Source organism: Tauraco erythrolophus, chromosome 4, assembly GCF_009769465.1.
Source record: "Tauraco erythrolophus isolate bTauEry1 chromosome 4, bTauEry1.pri, whole genome shotgun sequence".
Taxonomy (NCBI): domain Eukaryota; kingdom Metazoa; phylum Chordata; class Aves; order Musophagiformes; family Musophagidae; genus Tauraco; species Tauraco erythrolophus.
Genome location: NC_141468.1, coordinates 64,993,601 through 65,014,915, shown reverse-complemented (window position 1 = coordinate 65,014,915; position 21,315 = coordinate 64,993,601). Strand labels below are relative to the sequence as shown.

Sequence of the window (21,315 nt, the reverse complement as noted above, 5' to 3'; positions counted from 1 at the left end):
AGAATGTTAGCCATATATTTCAACTTTTTCTCACAGTTTGAAACCAGTTTCATGTTAAGAATATTTATCTTTTCATTCCTTGTTAAAATCAGATTAATTTCTTTGTGTTTTTCTTTTTTTTTTTTTAAAGAATATTGACTTTTTGGGGGCATGCCATGAGTTGAGAAGCTAATCAGGTAAAATAAAAATGTGAATTCAATGAAGATCTCGATCGTATCATGCCACTGACTTTAAGTCAAACTCTACACTGATTTCAGACTAGAGTGTGGCTTAAAATCTTTGGTGTTATATAGGACTCTCATTAATCCGAACAGGCTTTCATTCATATCCATTGTTCCCTGACTTTAAATGCTTTTCTTCATCTATATTTCTGACTTGGAGTAAAGATTCAGAATTGCATTTCAAGTCTGTGAATTCTTGTGGCATTTTGACTTTTATTCCTGCCCCATCTCCATTGATTTAAGATTTCTTTGATGTTGCTGAGTGACAAAAAGTTGAAAAGTTATGGCTAATTGTATTTCTATTTTAATAACCATACCTATATAATTGTCATTTTCATACATTAAAAAAATATTTATGCTTTCTTTTATATTTTAGTCAAGTACTTTCTTAAACAAAACAATAGCACCACTTTGGCATTGTTGGCCAACTCAGTAACAGGTAAAGCAAATATGCACACACTTTTCTGAACTCGTCTTATCATGCGCTTGCTTGTTAAAATGGAGAGTCAAGAAGATGCAGTGCGTGGCCTAGGGTCTTCTTTAATCAACTCTAACCGTTGATACTAAGTCAACAACCAGCTCATGAGGCAGCTGAACACAGCTGCAAGTTGTGTGTGGAACTCACTTCTGTAAAGAAAACCTACCACAAATTTACCCTTTAATCTTAAAAAGGGAATTGACCCCGCAATCTGTCTTGGGTAAAAGGTGCCTACTGTAACGTATCTACAGGGACTGAGTGTGGTATCCCATTATTTGATTTTCTTTTCTCTCTTGAGCCTCACACAAGTCTTTCACACAAATTTAAGTATAGATTTGTAAGTACATTTTGAGCAGAATATAGAATTTATTCATTTTACATTTAAACTCTTAATAATTATGGTTACTATGGAGACAAAGCTCAAATTTTGCTACCTTGATGAAAGAGGTACATTAACTTCAGTGGGTTTAGATCTGCAGTTCTTTTTTAACTAACTGAAAATAATGGGACTTAATTCACTTTTTTACTTCTCCACTTCAGTGGTATTCTATGTAATAATTGGAGTTTTACGTCTATTCTAGAATGCAAAGATCTGTGACTTCTGTCATGTGATTTACATGATATGGAAGGGTAGTGAGTGGGATTTTCTTTACCACCTAAGGGATTTATGAGAATCAATGGCATGAAGCGGGAGCCCTGTTCCTAAATATCTGGAGTGCTTTTGAAAATCCAGCTGAACCCTTCAGTTTCTCTAATTAGAAGTTTTTCAAGTCAGACTACTTTGTACTTTTGGGAGGGACATGTTTTGGCTCATGCTTCAAATTCTTTTAAGTAGCGGATTTGTTGAGATTATTAAGCTAATGCAGCCCTTCCTCTTTCACATCGAGTGGTACATCATGTGCTCCTTGCCATATGACTGGAGGTTTCTTGCACAAGTATGCATTTCCCATCCATGCATTTCTCACCTCTACAGTGGTTGAGCTATTCTCCATTTTGCGATACCATTTATTCTCTAGTAAAGTGTTTCCTTTGAAGCTTGTAGCTATTAATTATTTATTGTAGTTTCTTTCAAGAATTGTTCTAGTTTGTTTAGACAGTTGTCAAGTTCTGATGTTAGATATTGCTGTCTATGAGCCACATTTTCTAGTTATGATTTCTCAACAGAACTATGGTGGCATGAATCTGAGTGCATGAATGTCAAGATAAGACCAAAATTTGAATTAATTTACAGGAAATAAATAGCACAGTGATGTATGGTTGTTTAGTTATGTTAACAGTGCATCGGTAAAATGTTATCTACAAAGAAACCTGCAACCACAGAGATCTTCGAATTGCTTTTTGCGCTCACACCTTTCCTCCCTCGTCCCCTTAGAACTTCAGAGTAGGTAGAGAACAGAAAGAATTCTGGTCATGAAATGGAAACATGTATTACGTCCGTGACATCAAAATAGACTGATTCTTAGAATGCATTTCTGAATTCTTAACAGCCATTGAAGTAAAAATAGTTTCCTCTCCATCCTCTCTGACAAAAAAAAAGTCTGTAAGAGCTGTGACAGATACCAGAATTGCTACCTCTGTTTATTGAATTGATAGTAAATAATTTAGGTTAGTTTTACCATCTGTTTCTCTGAACTTTCTTCCTTTTTAAACATAACTATCTCAGTCAATGGCAGCTGTGACATATTCTTTTTATTCATTTACTGTTCTGCAATTACATTGTGATGGCAGCCTATAGTGCATATAAACAGGCATCTCACAGAAAGCAGAGGGTTTAGAGAGTCGCGTAGGAATACATTGCACTGTCCTTGGGAAAAAAAAAAAACATGAAACCCGAATTTTCTATGAGAATAAAAAAAGAACTATAACAATTTATTAGACTTTTAAGACCTACCTTTCCTGTCTCTTTCACAAGAAACTATGGAGGAGCTGTACAATATGCAGTCTGCAGAGATTCTTCTCTTGTGTTTTAATCTATAGTTCAGTCATCTACTGCCATGGATGTAGTAGAAAGGAAGGCAGATTTGAGCTTTTAAAAAGAGATACTTCCTTTACAGATCTAATCTAACCTAACGTCTCCTTAATTGTTCCCTTCATACAGTATTCTCCCTGCCCTCTTTGAGGCTGACCAAGCAATACTTCATCCCTTGCCTGAGCTTACCATGTGCAAGGTGATGGGGGGAAGTAGTCAAGTGGACCCATGTTGCAGTTCTGGACAGGATGGAACAGTCCATTCTCCCCTGTCTTCTCTTGCCTTCTCTCACAGAGAAGTTTATTGTTCACCTTGGGACACTGTTGGCTACCTATCCCTTTTTACTGCAGGGCTGATCTAGCACTGAGGTGATTTACAAAAATGGAGCACAGGACATGGTGTTATTCAAGGTAGAATCAGTGCAGTTCCTACCAGGGTTACATGGCAGAGATTATCTGGAAATATGTGTGTCTCACAAGAGTGCATGAAAAGCTATTGTGAGTAGCAGCTTGAAAGATGTTGTGGTTCATCTCTTCTTGAGGACTCTTTCTATACTGTAATTTGGTGATTAGATTAGCTTTTCTAATTTACAGAGAGATGCAGCAGCCTAATTAACAGTCAATTTAGTCACATCTGATTGTGGGAAGAATTAAAATGGCAGAGAACTTGAGCAACTCTCTGTTAATGTTTGAATAGAATGCTGATATCTCAGAAAGATTTAGGCTCTAATGGGCTACCCCTTGAAGTCATTTGAGGGCTTTCTCAAATTGTCTTCTCCAGGCCTAGGGATCTATGAATTTGTGTTCCACATAACTGTAACTGAAAACACCACCACTCAAACATCTACAAGGAAACAAGTATCTGAATTTTCTTTCTAAGTTGGGAATGTTATTTCCATGTTGGAATCTGAAGAGATTTTAGTTTGTTTAAACTGAATATTTAAAACTATCTTGTTATTTAATCTTTGGCTTGATCTTTCTATATTTGCTTTTACCTATTACTGTTTTGGCCAGACCCTTTCATGTAACAAACTATAAAATAGCACCGTTGTACTATAAAACAGAGAATTTTACATACTGTTTGATATATGTGTATTATTGATATGCTAAATTTTACATACTGTATTATATGGAGGAAGAAAGAAGTTACCTATACTGTTGCAAAATAATTACCTGGAAGAATCATTAATGGCTTGAGAGCCTATGCTTTAACTGCTTTTAAAAATCTTTTGTCTCACAAATTGCAATGAACTGCATCTTTGTGAGAGAAGGAAAACCAAAACTGTCTTAAAACAAATGCATCTATAACCCATATTCTGTCAAAATGCCACAGATGGAATTAATGGATGTTTGAAACTGTATGTGTTACCTTACTGCTGCTGTTACTGGGAATGTCAGACTGTGCAAATATGAAGGGGTAGACAAACAATGTTATCAGACACTGTAAAACAAACAGCCTGTTGCTTGTATAGAAGTGCAAATAAAACAACACCACTTAGACAAGGCTGATGAATGACTCCAGCAGCCAGTGTTCATAGGTTAATTTAGTGCAATTGGATCCATCAAAGGCCCATAAATTTGTAGGCTTTTGAGGGGAACAGGACTTTAAGAGATTTTGTGCAGGACATTTAAAACAGGTTAACAGACAGTAATATATCAACCACAGAATTTTTTAGCTCTGGGCTGGTTAAAATGTTCTGTTCTCTAACGACATAATATTGGAATGTTTAGTTGCATTGTTCACTGGGAGAATGCCCATCGGTTGAGATTGCATCAAGCTTATTAAACCATAGGGTTTTTTTAAGTCTTCCAATGTTTAACAAATAATTTATTTACAGCAAAGTATCCTGCAGATGGCACATTCATTCTTCATTCTTGTGGATGGCATGTTCTTACATTCTGTAGTTTCTGTTTCCTGTGTTCCCTCTACTTGAGTTCTTCAAATGCACTTCCTGAAGGTGTAGAAAAAAATAATTATTCCAGATAGATTTTAATACGCTGTATGACCACAAAACTTGTAATAGTGAGAAAACAGTTATCCTGAATGCTGGAATTGTTAGAGCTCTTTTGCAAGTTCACACAGAACTTAACTACGCAAAAGTTCTGTACACTAAATTCCCTGTTCTCCTAGGCATAAGCACTTTGATTGCTGTCAGTGTTGATCTTGGCAGAGGAAACATCTGCATACTGGAACCTGAATGGGCTTAGACATACAGTAGGTACCAAATGTTTTCTTTCTTTCAGAACAAGGGCATTTGCAAAAGCAGGATGTATAGGGGCCAGGGAACTTTAGAGTTGTAACTGTAGGATTTATGGAGTCTCCTGGGCTTTGGTACCCAGTGGTCAGAAGTTTTCAGAATTGCTGAGTGGGACTCTGCTATGTACATTTTACATAAATGGCATATTAGATGTGTAAGGTTTTTGTTGGGTAAGGCCTTTAGGAAGATAAAATGTGTGGGTTCACTGCAGGAGCTGCAGTCAAATAATTTGTAGTTTCAAAAAGAGACAGAGTGAAGTGCCAGGGAAATCAAGAGGGCTTTGGAATGAGTAATGCCCTCAGTTCACTGTCTTTCCTTGCACGGGCCAGTTTCCAGTAGCAGTGATGGATGTGGGATATATCTCTCAGTTTGATTTCCTTATTTGCCATGCTGGTACATATTAGCTGAGCCCAAATCTTTACAAATTCTGTACCAGACTAAAGACAGAATTGTTAAGTGACTCTCCGTATCTATAATCCTCATAAGAAGTAAAATTCTTGGTTAACTGAAATCATGTCTGTTGTCCTAAGGAAATCTAAAAATAAAATATCTCCCTGAGAAAGGTAAGGCATGTGTATGCAACTCTACTGCTGCATTATCTGCTGTTTAAGTCCTAAAAAAAAAAAAAAAAAGAAAGTGTAATCTCTAAAATTTAAAAAGTAATTAAATTTTTGCCTACTTTTCTGATGGACAGAAAGAAAATGGAAGCTGATTTGGTGCATTACAGTAGTTCCGAGGGTTTTTAAAAATCATTTCGTATATAAAATGTTGTTCTATATAGAACTTTTCCATTTGCCTCCAGTATCTATTAAACATCAAATAAATCGGAAACTGGCAAAGGATCACAAAACTTGAGCTAACAGAGAGCTTACTCATTTTCACTGGTTTTGAATTTGGTTCTGATGGATATGAGTTGAATTATTATTTTCAGAATATAAAAAACCCAAACAGTACTAGTAATTGTCAAATTAATTATACCACCACCAAGTAAGAGTATTGAGCCAAGCTAAGATTTATCATCAATGACAAGCCAAATTTGTTAATAGCAAAGTATTCATAATGAAGATACGTCTTTGTTAGGAATCTGCCATTCTAGATGTTCTTAGTCTGAAATACAATACTAAATGAGGAAGAAGAGATTAATCATCTAGTCACTATTCCTGTGATCAGTTTGGTAGGATACTGGCTTGTCTTCATCAAATTTTGCTAATATCGCTATGGAATAGCTTCCTTAGCATGGACTGAATACAGAAACAGAAATGTCAACAGAAATTAAAATAATTTTTGCTGTTTTGTTGCCTGTTTCTCTTACAGCTTTTCCAAAACTACCTTTTCTGTCTTTAGTTTTCCAAAGTTATACCTCAGTTTTCACGCTGAAGTACTCACTCTGAATGAACCTTTCAATTTTGACTGCTTTTCACTAAAATCATCATCGCAGCACCTTACAGGAGCCTGCCACTGTTAAGGGTCCTGCCTTATGCTACAAATGCTGATGTTCGTAACAATGAAGTAAGAAAACAGGAATTCCTTGACTCATCTGCCCTGTTTTTTTCCTCATGGCGACACAGCAAAATATCCTCGTCAATGCTGCCCCTAGGTTCTCTTTAAAGAGAGTTTATCAGCACACAGGAAAAGTTACATGCTACATTTTATTTACAAAAAGTCATAGATTCTTAAAAGCTGCACATTCGTGATCTATAAAATGGACAATGAGAAACTAATTATGAAACAACAGTCATTTTGCCTTGCAGTGGCTTTCAAAGTATGCTTAGAATGAAAATTAACTATATGTTTCCCAAATGAAAATACAAATTCTCTCCACTACTCTTAGTCTGACTTTATTTGGATGATGAAGCCGTTTTAAAGCAAATACTAAGATGCAGTAGGGTTTCAGTTATAGCTTTTAATACTGACAGGTAGTTGGAAAAAGGGCTCTTTTAATACACAGGCTAGCTTTGAAATTGAGGGAAGATGGCAGGTTACTTCTAGAACTGTTTCTCCTCTGGAATCAGCATTTTGATGAATAACTATAAAGAAGCAGCACTGATGGTGGCAGCTGTAACATGCATGCCAGAAAATACTTTGACTCATAGAATACTTTTTTTCAAGTATGCAATTTTGAGACCATTGGAAAAAATAAAAAAAGTGTGAATGCCTGAATCAGGTTCTCAGACCTGCATTTGTGCTTGTATAGAAAAGCTTGCGTTATTGCTCAAGCCTTTGGAAAAAAGGTAATTAGAAATAAAATTGTTATCTTTTTTCATTATCAGATCCTCTGAGCTGATATTCAGACTCAGACAAAGACAACAAGCATTTTAAGATGAGAGATACAAAATGTCAACTTTGCATGAGTCAGTTCCTGAACAACGAAGTGCAAACTTCTAACCTATCACCTTAAACATTGATCTTTGGAGGCAGGGCAGGATTAATGTAAGGACCACAGCTACCTCAGTTATAGTAAAGGTCATTAAACTAACATGGAAAGGTATTGGGAAGCATGCAGTAGCACTCTTTCCTATGAGGATGGACATTCAAACCTCATATTGGTGTTAAAAGATCTCTTGCTTTATTTGTAATAAATGGAAAGTCTGATGTTTGTAGTAACAGGCATGATGTCTTGGCTACGAACTCTCTGGGGTTTCTTTGAAAGCTTTTTAGTTCTGTGGGCAGTGTGATCAGTAACATAATAACAAGGCTGGAAAGTAAGCAGTGGGAGAAAATGATTTTCTGAAGTGAGAAGGCAAAGTTCTATCTGTTACACCTAAAGGTTCCCTCATTGGTTTGGCAATGTGGCATGGCTGTAACAGAAATTAGGATTAGTGCCACTGTGCCTGTTTGGTCTGTAAATGTATCTGTGAGTTAATACTGAGCCGATTACAAAAGAATCTGCCAATCTTAGAAAGGTTAATGAGAAATAATGCAACACTTTTTCTGTTTTCTTAATGATTTTCTCTCTCTTAGTTCCGCTTAGTATTTATTTAAATTCTGACGATAACATAAAATCTGAAAAAAAAAATTTAAGAGAATCTGCTTTCTGTCAATACTTTGGCACATATATTGATGTGTATTTTCCACATATGAAGCCTAAAGAAGAATAGAGACTAAAAATCTGAGAAAGAGCAAAATTATATCAAGATGTACACCTCTTTCGTCTTTTTTCTCAGGATACAAAGGGATGGCATTGCACTATGTTTTTGGCTTTCCCTCTTCTTTATTTAACGGATTTTAAAATCAGTCTTATCAGTGTTCACATTTATGTAATAATTTTCAAGGTTCTATGACACTGCTCTGTTCAAAAAGGTTACAGTCTTCCCTCATGTACACATTTGTTGTGGAAATAGCTCAATTTCCTTTGCTTAAACAGAGAACAGTTCTTTTTCAAAGTTCTACTCACTAGTTTTCCAAATTCTTGTTAAAACTTAATTCATTTAAGAGTAAATAGACTAAACTTTTATTAGCATCTCTCAGAAGAGAAAGAAAAGAGTGAAAGAAAAGCTAGATGAAACCATGTACACTGAAGACAGAGCTTTAATACCCTTTCTTGTTCCTATTTCACAGTTTAAAACTCTCAACACAAGCAGTGAAAAAATAGGCGAAACCATTACTCTGCTTTCCAGCACAAATACTGAAAGTTTCTCATCATTCCTTACTCCTACCTTACTAGCTGATGTATTTTCTCATTAAATGAGATTTTAATCTGAAAGCAGTGCCAACAATTATTCTCATAGTTTTAGGTTAAAAAAAAAAAAATCTTGATCTATAATGTGTTTTGGTTTCACACCTGTTCTCTTTGTCAAAAGTTCTGGGACATCTTTCTTGGGTTTAAAAATGCTGACATATGATTAAGTTGTGTCCTCTTTAATAAATCTCTGCTTATGTACATAACTAACTGCAATTGAGGCAGAATTTTATAATGGATTTGTATTATGCAGTTGATCACTTCCTATTTCTTATCAGTTCTGGTAAGGCGAATATCTAAATATCTCTTATTTTTTACCACTAAAAATTCTACTGAAAGCTTTCAACAGAGTATTCAAATAGCAAGCAAATAAACAACAGACTTTGGATAAGCATAAGTGATCAGTAAATTGAGTGAACAACAGATCTGGCAGGTTGGCTGGATTATTTGATCAAATGTTTGTTTTCCTTATTCAATAAAATAATTATTTCTCACGAATTTTCAAATGAAATTTATTACAAAAGAAAATTGCTGCAAGAGTAATTGGAATATTTGCTGGATTGTGATCCTGCAAAAAATTACTTATTTCTTTAAATGTGCAAACGTTTTAATCAAATTTAATTTGTACAGCATTTTAACTGTTTGTTTTACAGGGGTCTGGTTTTGAATAGTATTATAATTAATGCAGAAAGGTGAAGTACTAAATTTCAGTAGCTTAATTAAGATGGTCAGAGGCAAAGGAAGGGGATTTTGAGTAATATTAAATTCCTTGAAGTTTGAAGTTTTGAAGAGTCTGAAAATAGCTTAATGAAGATCAGTTTCACCACAAAAGCAGCAGGAAATCAAAAAAGCTTTATTTTGACTTTTTGTGATAAAAATGTTTTGCTTTGGAAATACCAAAAGATTCAATTCCAACAGTTCCATTTTGAAACTTTTGTCTTTCCCTTTTCAAAACATATTCTTTTTTTCATTCAGTATGGCAAAGAAATATAGAGAATTAATAAATATTAATAATAGAAAGGTATATACATAAAAGTAAATTAAATAAACTGAAAAAAAGAAAAGCAATCTTTATCACCCTTGGTCTTAGTGATGCATTGGGATCTAAAATTATTCTATTCCCTTACCTAAATAGTCCAGAACAGTTGTCCTGAATTTTTTATTTCTTAAATCTGAACACTAAACTGAAAATAAAATTTAATCACCTAGCTTTCCTTAGGAAACCTATTAGAGAGAAGCAGTTGCATTACCTGTAGTTCTTGCATATTTTATGTCATTTCTATATTTCTGGTCAGCTGCTTTTGTACTGGGGAATCTGAATGATTAAGGCAATATATTCTAGAACGCATATTGACTGAATGTAGTTTATACCAATAGGTCCTATCCTATTTTAAAGGAATAATTTACCTTTGCAGATCAAATTCAGAGGAACAGAAGCAAAAGATATAAAGTAAGTGGCTTACTAAATCTTAGCCAGCTATGTTTGTTTTGTACAAAATCTGCTTCACATATGATTGTTAAAGCAAATGTGAAGACTATGGAAAAAACGGTTCGTGTAACACTAAAGCATTTTCGCATTGACCAACCACTGTCCAGTTGTCATCAAAAAGAAAACTTTTTTCTATACCAGATTTGAGCATTTAAAAACAGAACTGCCACTTCACTGTATATTTCCTGTACCCCAGCTTGGATATATTTGTTGTTTCACACTGGAGAAAGCAATTTGAATGCTTCAGACAGCTCTCGAAACTACAAACAGTTTTTTCATCCCAGGTAGAGTAGCTGATCCAGACAGGTTAGGTGACCTCTGTAGGCTTCGACTCAAAAAATATAAAGTACTTCAGGGAGTAGAGGAGACAGATACCTCTTTTTAAGTAGGGGACACACACTCTGGTGAGAGTTTGGTATCCTTTAGATAGATTTCTGAAAAGGATGCTTGACTGCTGGGTGCTAACAGAAACTACATATTACTGTAGTTCACAACTTACTCAAGGCCCACAGTGTTGAAATCCAGCTGGAAAGATACTCTGAGTTATCCCATCTGTTCACTAGAGACTTTAGGGTGGTTAGCCTGTAGCTACAACATTGGGCTCTGATGCATACCTTGTTTCTCTCTGCAAGGTATTATGTGTGCTTGTTGCATTCAGTGGCTGCTCCAAATTAAGGTAATTTCGTCATGGGCTGAGTGCAAACGAGGTGGTGAAAGCTGGGCATCTAAATCAGGATAGAGTTAAGGTCGCGTATGTGCTCCATTGTATACGGCAACCGTGGCAATAATAAAGTACTTCCAAGTGCATTCTTTCTTAATTTCTATTAATTTCTTTCTTTCTCTGCCTTTCTTTCTTAATTTCTACCCCTCAGTATATGATAACAATGCGAGTTTGGTTTTTTTTTTACTTTTTTTTTTTACTTTTTTTTTTTTTACTTTTCAATATACTTTTATATTTAGTTGTGAGTAAAAGGTCTTGGAACAGGAAAGGTAGTGGTCCTACAGAGAAAGAAATATTTTGTTTGTTAGCTACAAACAAATGATACTCTACACACACAGTCTCTGTAATTGGATTAAAACTAGTTCTTGATATTGGCCTTATAACAGTGAATAGGGAGTTTGGATTTCCCAGCCCACATTTATCATTCAGTGCCTGGCTTTCATCATTCAGGTTTGTACGTGTAGTGTAGCAACACTTGTTTGCAATGTAATGACTAAAGATCAGTATGAATATAAGCTATAAATAGAAGAACAGCTCTGCACCATTGAAGTAAGTTATTCTACCCAACTGTGCTTGAGAGGAATGATCTGTTCAAGGAATTGTGAAAGCAGACCACTCACTTCTTACAAAAACACTTAAACGAAAACCCAAATCTTGGACTTGTCTATTAAAAACATTATGAGGAGATGCCAAATAAAAAGTACATTAGAAATGAGAAAGGCATTAGGAAACTGATTGTATATGAAATCTGACAATAACTTTACAACATCTTATATATTTGACTTAATCCTCCCTTAAATATTATTTTGAATATATATATCGCTTTCTATGTTTAAGATGTGTATCTCATATATGACATATAATATTAAGAGAAAGATATTCTAAAGCAGAAAAAAAATTGCTCAACTGAAAAATAATTTGACTTTAGTGTATTTAATTTTTCAATTAAATCAATGACATATCAACACTATGAATTAGCTAAATGCATATTGGGGAAGCCTATCCGAAGAAGAAAGCATGAACATAACATTGTCTTTTTTTTAATGGAGGCATGTACAGCTGACTGCAAAAAGAAAAAAAGAAAGAAAAAACAATTACATGAGAATATGCACCACAGCTTTTTCACAGAGATTTTCTTAATGAATTCTGTTTCCCTTCTTTTCCCTTTGCTGTATTTTCCTTTCATCTATCATAAATCTGAATAATGTTTCTCCTACCCCTTCTGTATTTTTGTTTCCTCAATCTAATTTTCTCCATCCACAGATATTAATGAAAATTTCAGTTTGTTTTTCCCATCAGATTTCTGATATTTTATTGCCAAGGTCTCATCAAGAAACATTTATGATTTTTCTGTTTGTGTTCACCTCTCTCCTCCTTTCCCCATATGTTTTCTTTAAACGTGTTGTTTTCTTTTATATTAATATTTGTCTAATTTTATTTTCTCTCCCCTTTACTTACAATTCAGTCTTTTCTGCGTAGTGCACCATGGTTTCTTCAGTTCTTCAATATTTCCCATCTTCTCAGCCTCTTTGATCTAATTCCCTCCTCCTTCTTTTTGTCTGCTCCTCATTGTCTTTTTACTGCCCTTTTCACCTCTTTATTTTTTTCCCCTTTTAATTTCCTGGATGATTTCTTCTGCAGCTAGGTTCTCTCAATTACTACATACTCCTAATTTTTTTCTTCTCCCAGCATCCCTTCTTGAACACTAACTCCCTTGTTGCTGCAGAAAGGCGCAAGGCCTTCTTCCATTCCGTTCTGTTTATACGAAAAGTGTTTTCCTGCCTATCTTTTGCACTGTGAAGAGGACAGCTGCCTAAAGAATGACATGATTTCTTGGCCCTCCAAGGAAGGTGGTGTGGAGATCCATCAGAGAGCTGGCAGGTATCTTGTCTCCTTTTACTTGAAGTTTCAGAATGTTTTACGCATCACCTTAGCAACAAGTGTGGGAAGGAGCACACGGATTACTGCTCAAGCCTGTTTTCTTCTTTTCCCGCAAGCCGTAAATATATGTGTGCCCAGACAGGAATAAACTACAGTGTTTTCTTGTCTATAGTTGAGCTTTACCTGAAGAAGGCTTCACTTGTTGTCGTGTGTGCCTTTTGAGATGTTCTCGGCTAAGGTGATACTTCCCAGGAAGAATCATATAGCCATTACTTTAAAAGGTTGAAAGCTCTTGAGGAAGAGATGAAAGGATTCCATTCTATGACTTGACTTATGGAAAAGAAATAAATGCTGGAACAATTACAGTTGTTCTTTTCACAAAGATTATATTCGGGAAATTAGTGTTGGTTTCCTGACTTCTCATGAAATCTTAGGATTTCATGCAGTTTCTTTTTTTATGTGAAAAAAATTTCAGATAACTGCAGGAGTGGGGCCAATGTATGTGTAGACAGACAGGGTCAACGACAATAAAATACATCACTAGAGGCTTACAACAAATGATAGATAACATGTAAAACATATGTTCAGAGCTCAAACAGGAGAGACAGTTGGACATGAGCTTAATGGTAGCCTAGCCTAAGATGGGTTTTCTGAACTGTAGGCTCTGTTGAAGAGAGATGAGACTTAACTGCCTATATCTAGTATGACAGCAACAAAAATCTGGGTACTCTGAACTCCACAACTGTACAAATAATACCAATGAATATGCAAAGTGCTTGGAGAATATACATATTAACCATTAAATAGTTAAAATGAAGTATGTCATCTTTGCAGATAATATAGTTCTGATAAATTAAAAAAAAAAAAAAAAGCCAAAATAATGTGGAAAGAAAAAAAAATTTGTTCATTTACATAGAAAACTAATAGCAGAAGTGCTGTGTTTTCCCTCTTGATCACTCACTCTACCTTTTTCTGACAAGGAAGGATGAGTGAGAAGGTTCTGGATAGATCAGTTGTTACAACATTCAATGTTTGGTTTCTCTTTTGAAAGAAGTCTTAGGTGCTATTTATGATTGGATGATGTGAATACTTGTCATTTACTACTCAGTAGTAGGATAAAGCCTCACAACTACTAGCTTAGCAATTCCATGTTTTATTGAGTGTTCTAAGAGATGAGATAGAACACACCTTTTCCTAATTATTTCCTGTGAACAGATACTGGTTTCCAAAACCCCACTAAATCTCATGGTCCCTAGTAAGCAGAACACATCAGTTTACTATGTTAGCAGCCTTGACAGAATTTTCCTTTCCTGTAGGGCTTTTTTTTTTTTTCCCCAGCCTGGCCTACCTTTTGTGCTTTTGGCATATCAGTGTGGCGCTGAGCACGTACAGAGCGTGCAGACTTAGGTGGCTTTATTGGAGCACAATACATCTCCAGCCTCCTCAGGTCACAACTCTGGAAGCAGCATTCATCCACTATTCCCTTGTGGTGTAAGCGTCTACTGCTGGATCCATACCCTGTAGGCTTACCTATTCAAAACACAAATGGAAAGTTTTTACGTTAGAAAGAAAATGCAAAGATCTCAGCAGCAATCATATTAAGTTGCATTATTTTAACTGAATCACCAATGACAGTTGTAGAGACTGCCTGTATGTATCTATTCTAAGACCCTGTTCTCAGATACAGCTTCAAAAGATATTCCTGGAAATGGGCAGCTTTGATCTCTGTCTATGGGTGGTTGCTATTTAAGCATTTGAGGAAAATTATATCTTTTTAGAATAGTATTATTAAAAGATTTTCTTGAACTGCCTTGGCATTGAAAATGGAGAAGGAAGTTGAAATCTGGCATTTAGAAGCCCTGCAAAGGAAATTTGCCCTTTAGCTTTTGGATGAAAACTGGTTGTTATCTGAGGTAGCTGGTGTTTAAAGACCATAGATCATGCCTGTGTCATAGGCAAGTATTTTCTAAGGAAAAAGGCTATGCTGAGCCACCATGTGAAGTCAGAGTGAGTTCCAAAGGGGAAATAAATGATGTATAGCACTGCACAGGCTGTAAGATCTGCAAGCTCAAAAAACTAGTGGGAAGCAGGAAGTTAGTTAGCAAAGTAAATGATGAAATGCAGCAAAAATAGGAAGATGGTTGATGGAACAGATAAAAGAAGATTTTATATTCTATTGCTTTGCACGAGATAGGAAATGGGACTGACATAACATGGTCTTTCCTGTGTTTTGTGCTTGCACTGGGCATCTGTAGAAATTGTTTGGCAAATGCTTTGCATTTTTCACTCAGCTCCAGTAAAGGGTGACATTTTCATTCATAGAACTCTTACACTCTTCTCTTCCCCTCCCCCCCACCCCCTCCAGTTATTTATGATTTCTTTAATAACTATTGATTTTTCTGCTATATTATGCAAAGATTACAGACCCATTATTTCCTCAGCTTGTTTATAGGCAACCCAGTTGTATGTGCTCTTGCCCTGTTATGACTAACTAGAAATGATGGAGCAGTAAATTCACTAAAAAAAAAAAAAAGTAGTTAGTTACTTTTACTGCGTCTATTTTAAAATTCTGGTAGAATTTGGTTTCAGATAGTAAAATTACGAAAAGATTGAATGTTTTGTTTTGACATTTTCGGCATTAAATGTTTCCATTTAAACTATGATCCACATTGCTTAAGAACCCAAAAATACAGAAAAAAAGAAAATTGCACCTAGAGCCAAAAAACGAAGTAACTCAATTCAGTCAGCTCTACTAATGTTTTTACTTGCCTTTTTTTTTTCCCTTCAGTTTTATCACTGAGACTAAAAATCTGTTATTCACAGTTTGGCAGGAGTTTACATTTTAAGAAATTACTCAAGCTACATGAAAGATAAGGGTATCAAAAAAGGTGAAAATACAGTTTCTTTTTGGAAAATTATTCCATCCAATGCTTATACAGCAAATTCTAGGTTAATATCCGTATACTTATCCTGCAATTTTCAATTTGAAGGCAACACTGCATTTTGCAATTCTCTGTGATTAGAACATATGTCCACTGATGAAGAACCCCTGAGGCCTTAGTACATCCATAAATGAAAAGACCTCTAGTGGTAAAGTACGTCTAACATTTTAGCCAGCAATACAGTCAGCTAAGAACTAACTATCCCTATGAGCTTTGTAAGCCCAGACAACAGGTTTTTAAACGTCTTTTCTTCCAGGGACTATAAATTAAACCAAAAGAAAAACTTGCTTACATAGTATATTGCAATCCACTGAGGGCCTCTATACTGTACATTGCCTGCTAAATTATTTGTTTCGTAAGACTAAACAGAACAGCAAGCCAGGAATAGATTACAGTAATATTTTGATTTGTCTCTGTGTGTGTATGTTGGTTTTTGCGTATCACTGAAGAGTATTATTAAGACACAGAGTTTGGGTTTTTTTCCAGACTATTTTAACTCACTGAGTTATAATATAAAGTACAGGCCTTTCCCTGGAGAGTTTTCTGAAGTTTGTTAATTAGGTTGTCTCAGCCTAGTACCTTTAAAATTTAGCAGTCATAATAAAACGTGGAGTGTCATTACTGTGAGGGATTCCCAGAGCTGTTTCACATTTTGTCTTGCTCCCAATTAAAACATGGAAGGGCAAATTCTGTTCCTGAATATGCAGGTGTAACTCTTCCTAATAGATCCAGCTGAACTGTAGGTACAAACAGTTGATTAGTTAGCTTACCTTTCTTTTCTCAGGCTGCCAATTTTTCATAAGCAAACACACTCTAAAAGCTTCTGTTCAAGAATTTTCCTTTCAATGGTATTTCATAGCAGCTAACGGGCATAGAGGTTTGGTTGATTCCCTGGCTACTGCTAATAGTAAAAATAAGGATGGAGAGTTCATTGTTTAGTTTCATCTGGCTTATAATGACCTTTCTACCTAGAAAGGAAGTTACTTATTAAAAAAATTCTATCAATCCAATAGAAGATTTCAGGATTAATAATCATAGAATCATAGAATCATAGAATTATTTAGGTTGGAAAAGACCATTAATATCGTTGAGTCCAACCATTAACCTAGCACTGCCAAGTCCACCATCAAACCATGTCCCCCATTAAACCATGTCCCTAGGTGCCACATCTGCCTGTCCTTTAAATATCTCCAGGGATGGCAACTCAACCACTTCTCTGGGCACCCTGTTACAATGCTTGACAACCCTTTCGGTGAAGAAATTTTTCCTAATATCCAATCTAAACCTCCTCCTGGTGCAACTTGAGGCCATTTCTTCTTATCCTATCAGTTGTTACTTGGGAGAAGAGACAGTTATAATATTTTGCACTTGTAAGAATCTTACAAATGTTAGCTCCTCATGACATTCATGCTAGATAGATACTATTACCTCCAGGTGACAAAATTTAGAATCAATTAGATGAAATATGTTGGCCAGGAACTTCCATGAGTTAACAACAGAACTTGATAGAACTCTTCCTTCCGTGAGTAGCAAGACTATAAATGTTTTTAACTTGTAAGATTCAGTGGTAAGTCCTTGCTCTTTACTGAAGCCATTTATCTATTCTGTAGAGAACTTATTGGGTATTTTTTCTTAGTGACATGTTTTGGTCAGTTTGATCTTCTAAGAAGGACTAATGACTGAGAGTGACATTTTTTGGCATAGGAAGGGTTTATAAAGGAAATAGTCAAACGAAATTTAAAGTTTAAAAGGTCTTTACGTTTAAGGTTTAAAAGGTTTAAATTTTGTCATTTAATATGGCTAACATTTAGCTTTGTCATAATTAAAGCCAAAGATGAACTGGTTGGTAGAGGTGATGTTTTTGGAAAATTTTGCTGATGATTTGGAAAATATTTCATGTCCTTTAATGATCAATAAGTCTTTCCAGTTTGTCTGTGTTGAGTCTGTACTTCTACAGCATCGCTTGTATTTTGCCATTTTAAGTTTAGTTTAATTGTATAATCTAATGCTCCCTTACCTTAACTGTTTTTTACTCAAGACATAAGAAAAAACAGTGACATGCAACAGATTATATAATGTTCTGCCAGTTTATCAGTATCATTTCTTGAACCAAATTTACAACTTTTTCGTAAATACAGTCACTTCAGCAGGAATATGTTTGCTTTTTCTTTGGTGGTACATAAAGTAGAAGAACTAGAGCAGTGCACTCTAACTTTTAATAACATCGCTCATTTCTTTGTGTATGATGTCTTCCCAATAAATCAAGTAGGAACTTGTACAATTTTTTTTGGTAGTTGTCAATTCCGAGTTTTATTCTCATCTAGCTACTATCTGCACTATCCTATGCATTAATAGTTAACATAAACCCTGAATCCTCGAATCTTTCAGGTGAAATCTCAGTGTACTTCAAAATTATTTTTACTGCAGCCACACCAAAGACATCTATGAGTTATTTTTCTTTCTGACAGAATAATAACTTTATGAATGAGGATATAATACTTTATAGCTCTTTAAAAAACTTGAATGGTGCATGTAACAAGTTTGGAATGGAATCATTTACACATCAGTGATGTGTTCAGCAATGAAACTTGACATTTATTTATAGACTTAAATATTCATGTATCACATTGTACTAAATGCTCATCCCTCATAAAAAGATAACATTAGTATTGTGAAGTCAAATATTGGGGTTTTTTTGCTTCAAAATAAGTTTTCTCAACGTTTTTGAAAAACCTAAGCAACAAAATATACTTTAAATTCATATGAAATAGAAAGTGTTATTATCTGAAGTGCTGTACAACAGATAGAGCAAATAAGTAGAAAGAAAATAGGAAAAACTATTCTTTTTCAGTAATCATGATTCTGGACTCTACTTTTGGGAAGTATCTGATGCCTAAATTAGTTTTAAACCAAAGATTCTAAATTGCTACTCTCCTCTTAAGTGCGGCAGTACACAAAAGATGCTATCACAGACAAAGATGAGATAAAGTATTACAAGGAGATACTACCACTTCTACAGATATTATCAGTATTTGGCCCATCTTCTTCTGGAAGGACTGCAGGATCAGATGGTCTCAGTTCATCAAGTTACCAAAATATGCACTTAAATCTAGGCAAATTTTCAAGCTCCTACATGGTCGGTTGGGCTAAAGCACATAGTCAACAGTAAGCACATGCCTGAGTGCTCTCCTACATAAGGACTGACGTAACTAAGCACTTAAGTTAGTTTCTAGACCAAAATCCATATTAGTAAATAAATGACTGGTGGTTCTGCATATTTAATACCAGTTTTCCGTTCCATAATTTTTTTTTTAATAATGCCTTAAAATAATGACTGATCCTGCTGTGTCAGTATACTGGGCACCCATACAGTTCTTTCTCATCTTTCTGAAACAATTTGAGTGCTGTTTTCCAACTGTTATCAAAAAGTTCCTTATATTTACTCAACCTTCAAAGTATTGCCTGCAGACATGTAACAGTCCTAGGCTTTCGTTTTTGCTGACGTACACTGATTTCCTTGGAGGTTTCCTTCCTTTTTTGTCAGTTGCTAGCTCAAAAGAGGTTTCATATCATGTAGGTCTAAGTTTACTTAATAGAGTTTTTGGCTCTCATTTAATCTTCTGTATCAAATATGTGAATGTTTCTTTCCATGTGCTACAAGCAGATATAAAGTCTTGTCACAGAGTTCTGAAGTCCCCTGAAAGCAGGCCAAGGTACAGAATTCCAATAGTTAAACAGCTGGCTTCTGTAGTAAAAGTACTTCCCTTCAAATAATGCAAAGTCAGTGGAGTAATTCAGTAGAGCTTGTTTACACTTGATTTCTTTGTTCCTCCCCTTATTTCCAAAATATCTCACTGATGCTGCCATTGGTTCTGCTCTACTGATGGTTTCAGTGTGAGAAGCACTGATGTAGGTGGCGTATAGAAGTTTCAGTTGTCAATCTGGGCATTCTCTGGAGAATTAAAATCTACTGTTGTAATATTAAAGTTAGGAAATTACACGAAAAATTGCCCAGGATAAACACAGAGGGAATCTACTGTTTAGAGGGCTCTAGGAAGAGCTAGGATAATGTGTACTGGAGCTTTTATGCGACTCTTTATATTTGCTGTACATAGTGTCTTTTTCAGCCCAGCAGTATAATCCGATAATGCCATTTAGACTGTAATTCAGAAAACATCATAAATCTGACAAACAGTGAACTTATTCCTAACCTACTATCAGAGTCAATCTTCAGCTATAACGGCAGCTTTTAAAGTAATGTGAAAGGCTATTGACCTATTAGTGTACCATAATCTTGTAATGAAAAACTCAAAGTGTTTCTATCAAAGCATCTGCGTAATATAATTTGTACAATTTTGAAGCCTTGATAGCAGTTTTGGGGTACCTTTGTGAGGGATACTCAGGAGAAGTGTGATGACAAATATTTTTGTTATTTACCACTGTGTCCAGTTTGTAGCTTACAGTATCTGGATGTATGTTGGCATACCATGAGGCAGTATGTCAGTCAGAATTTTTCTGTGGCCTTAACAACAAAGTTGAGAATCTACAATGTAGTAACTGAACAAGCACATCCTGTATGCTAGATCCAGACTGGGAGCTGGTGGTTAGAGTATTTTGGAGTTGCATATACTCTCTGCCTTATGGTGGCACAGAAGACTAGGGATGCTGAGTTTGAGATTCTTCTTACTCAGCTTCACTATCTGAAAATTAGGGATCTAGTTTAAGATAGTCAAGTCAACAAGCAGGTGGGTCTGGAGTGACTTATTCTTGTTTTGAATGCTTTGCTTAAAATGAAATTAATTGTTCTCTGAAAGAGCCTGTGTACTTCCATTGACTACAGATAAAGCTACTTGATCTAGTGTTACGAGTATATGCACAACCTCTTCTAGGTAACTGAAGGTCAAAGAAAATTAACTCAATTGAAAGTAATTCATCCAAAGTCACAAAATGTATGTCACTGGTGGAGTACAAAGCCATTCTTTTTTATTTCCATTTTAACCATTGAATATAATGACACATATTGTTAAAAAAAAAATACCAGCCATTCTACTGTTTAGTGTATCTTCATATCTCTTTGACTATGTTATGTGTCTCAGGCTGGTATTCTTGTCTTTTTTTGGCATTATAAATTCATGCATATGCAAAATAAGAGATTGTTGATGTCACTTTTCGTCTCCTTGTGATCTTAGACAAATGGTTTAATGTTATATTGGTTATACTTCTTGAGGGTACTCTGGAATTTCTAATCTGTATTTGGAAAATTATGAGTCAATGTTCAATCAGCAGGAAATGCCTGTATTTTGACACTTCTATGAACTGTTCAAACAAACAAACGAACAAGCCAACAACAAATCTTGTGAACAGTTGTAAAGTCCCTTAACAGAAATACCTCAAGGTTTAAACGTTGCAAAGTAGGCAATCTGATTTTCATGTAAATAAGTTGCATGCATTTTGAAGCTACAATATTTAATATTTAGCTTCCATTTTCCTTCAATGTTTTGTTAGTGCCAAAAAATAATTATGCTTAGACTGATTTTTGTTTGTATTCATCAAAATAGGCATATATTAGCATTTATAAATGCTCAATGAATGGATGCTCTAGCTCTGAAGTCTAATTTAATATGCATGAGAATAGAGGATAAGCTTTATCAGTATGCACAAGTAAAATCTTTATGAAA

The 21,315-nt window shown here is 35.2% G+C and overlaps 1 protein-coding gene across 1 annotated transcript in view; it reads right to left on the bottom strand.

The window, feature by feature from the left end:
- Positions 1-4,559: 4,559 nt before the first annotated feature.
- The window catches only part of IGF1 (insulin like growth factor 1), a 52,961-nt gene continuing 36,205 nt past the window's right edge, over positions 4,560-21,315 (bottom strand). Inside the window, exons 3-4 of the mRNA XM_009979299.2 lie at positions 14,044-14,225; positions 4,560-4,619 (exon numbers count right to left, since the gene is read on the bottom strand). Of these exons, the coding sequence (XP_009977601.1) occupies positions 4,560-4,619; positions 14,044-14,225 (242 nt within the window). The remainder of the gene's footprint in view (positions 4,620-14,043; positions 14,226-21,315) is intronic.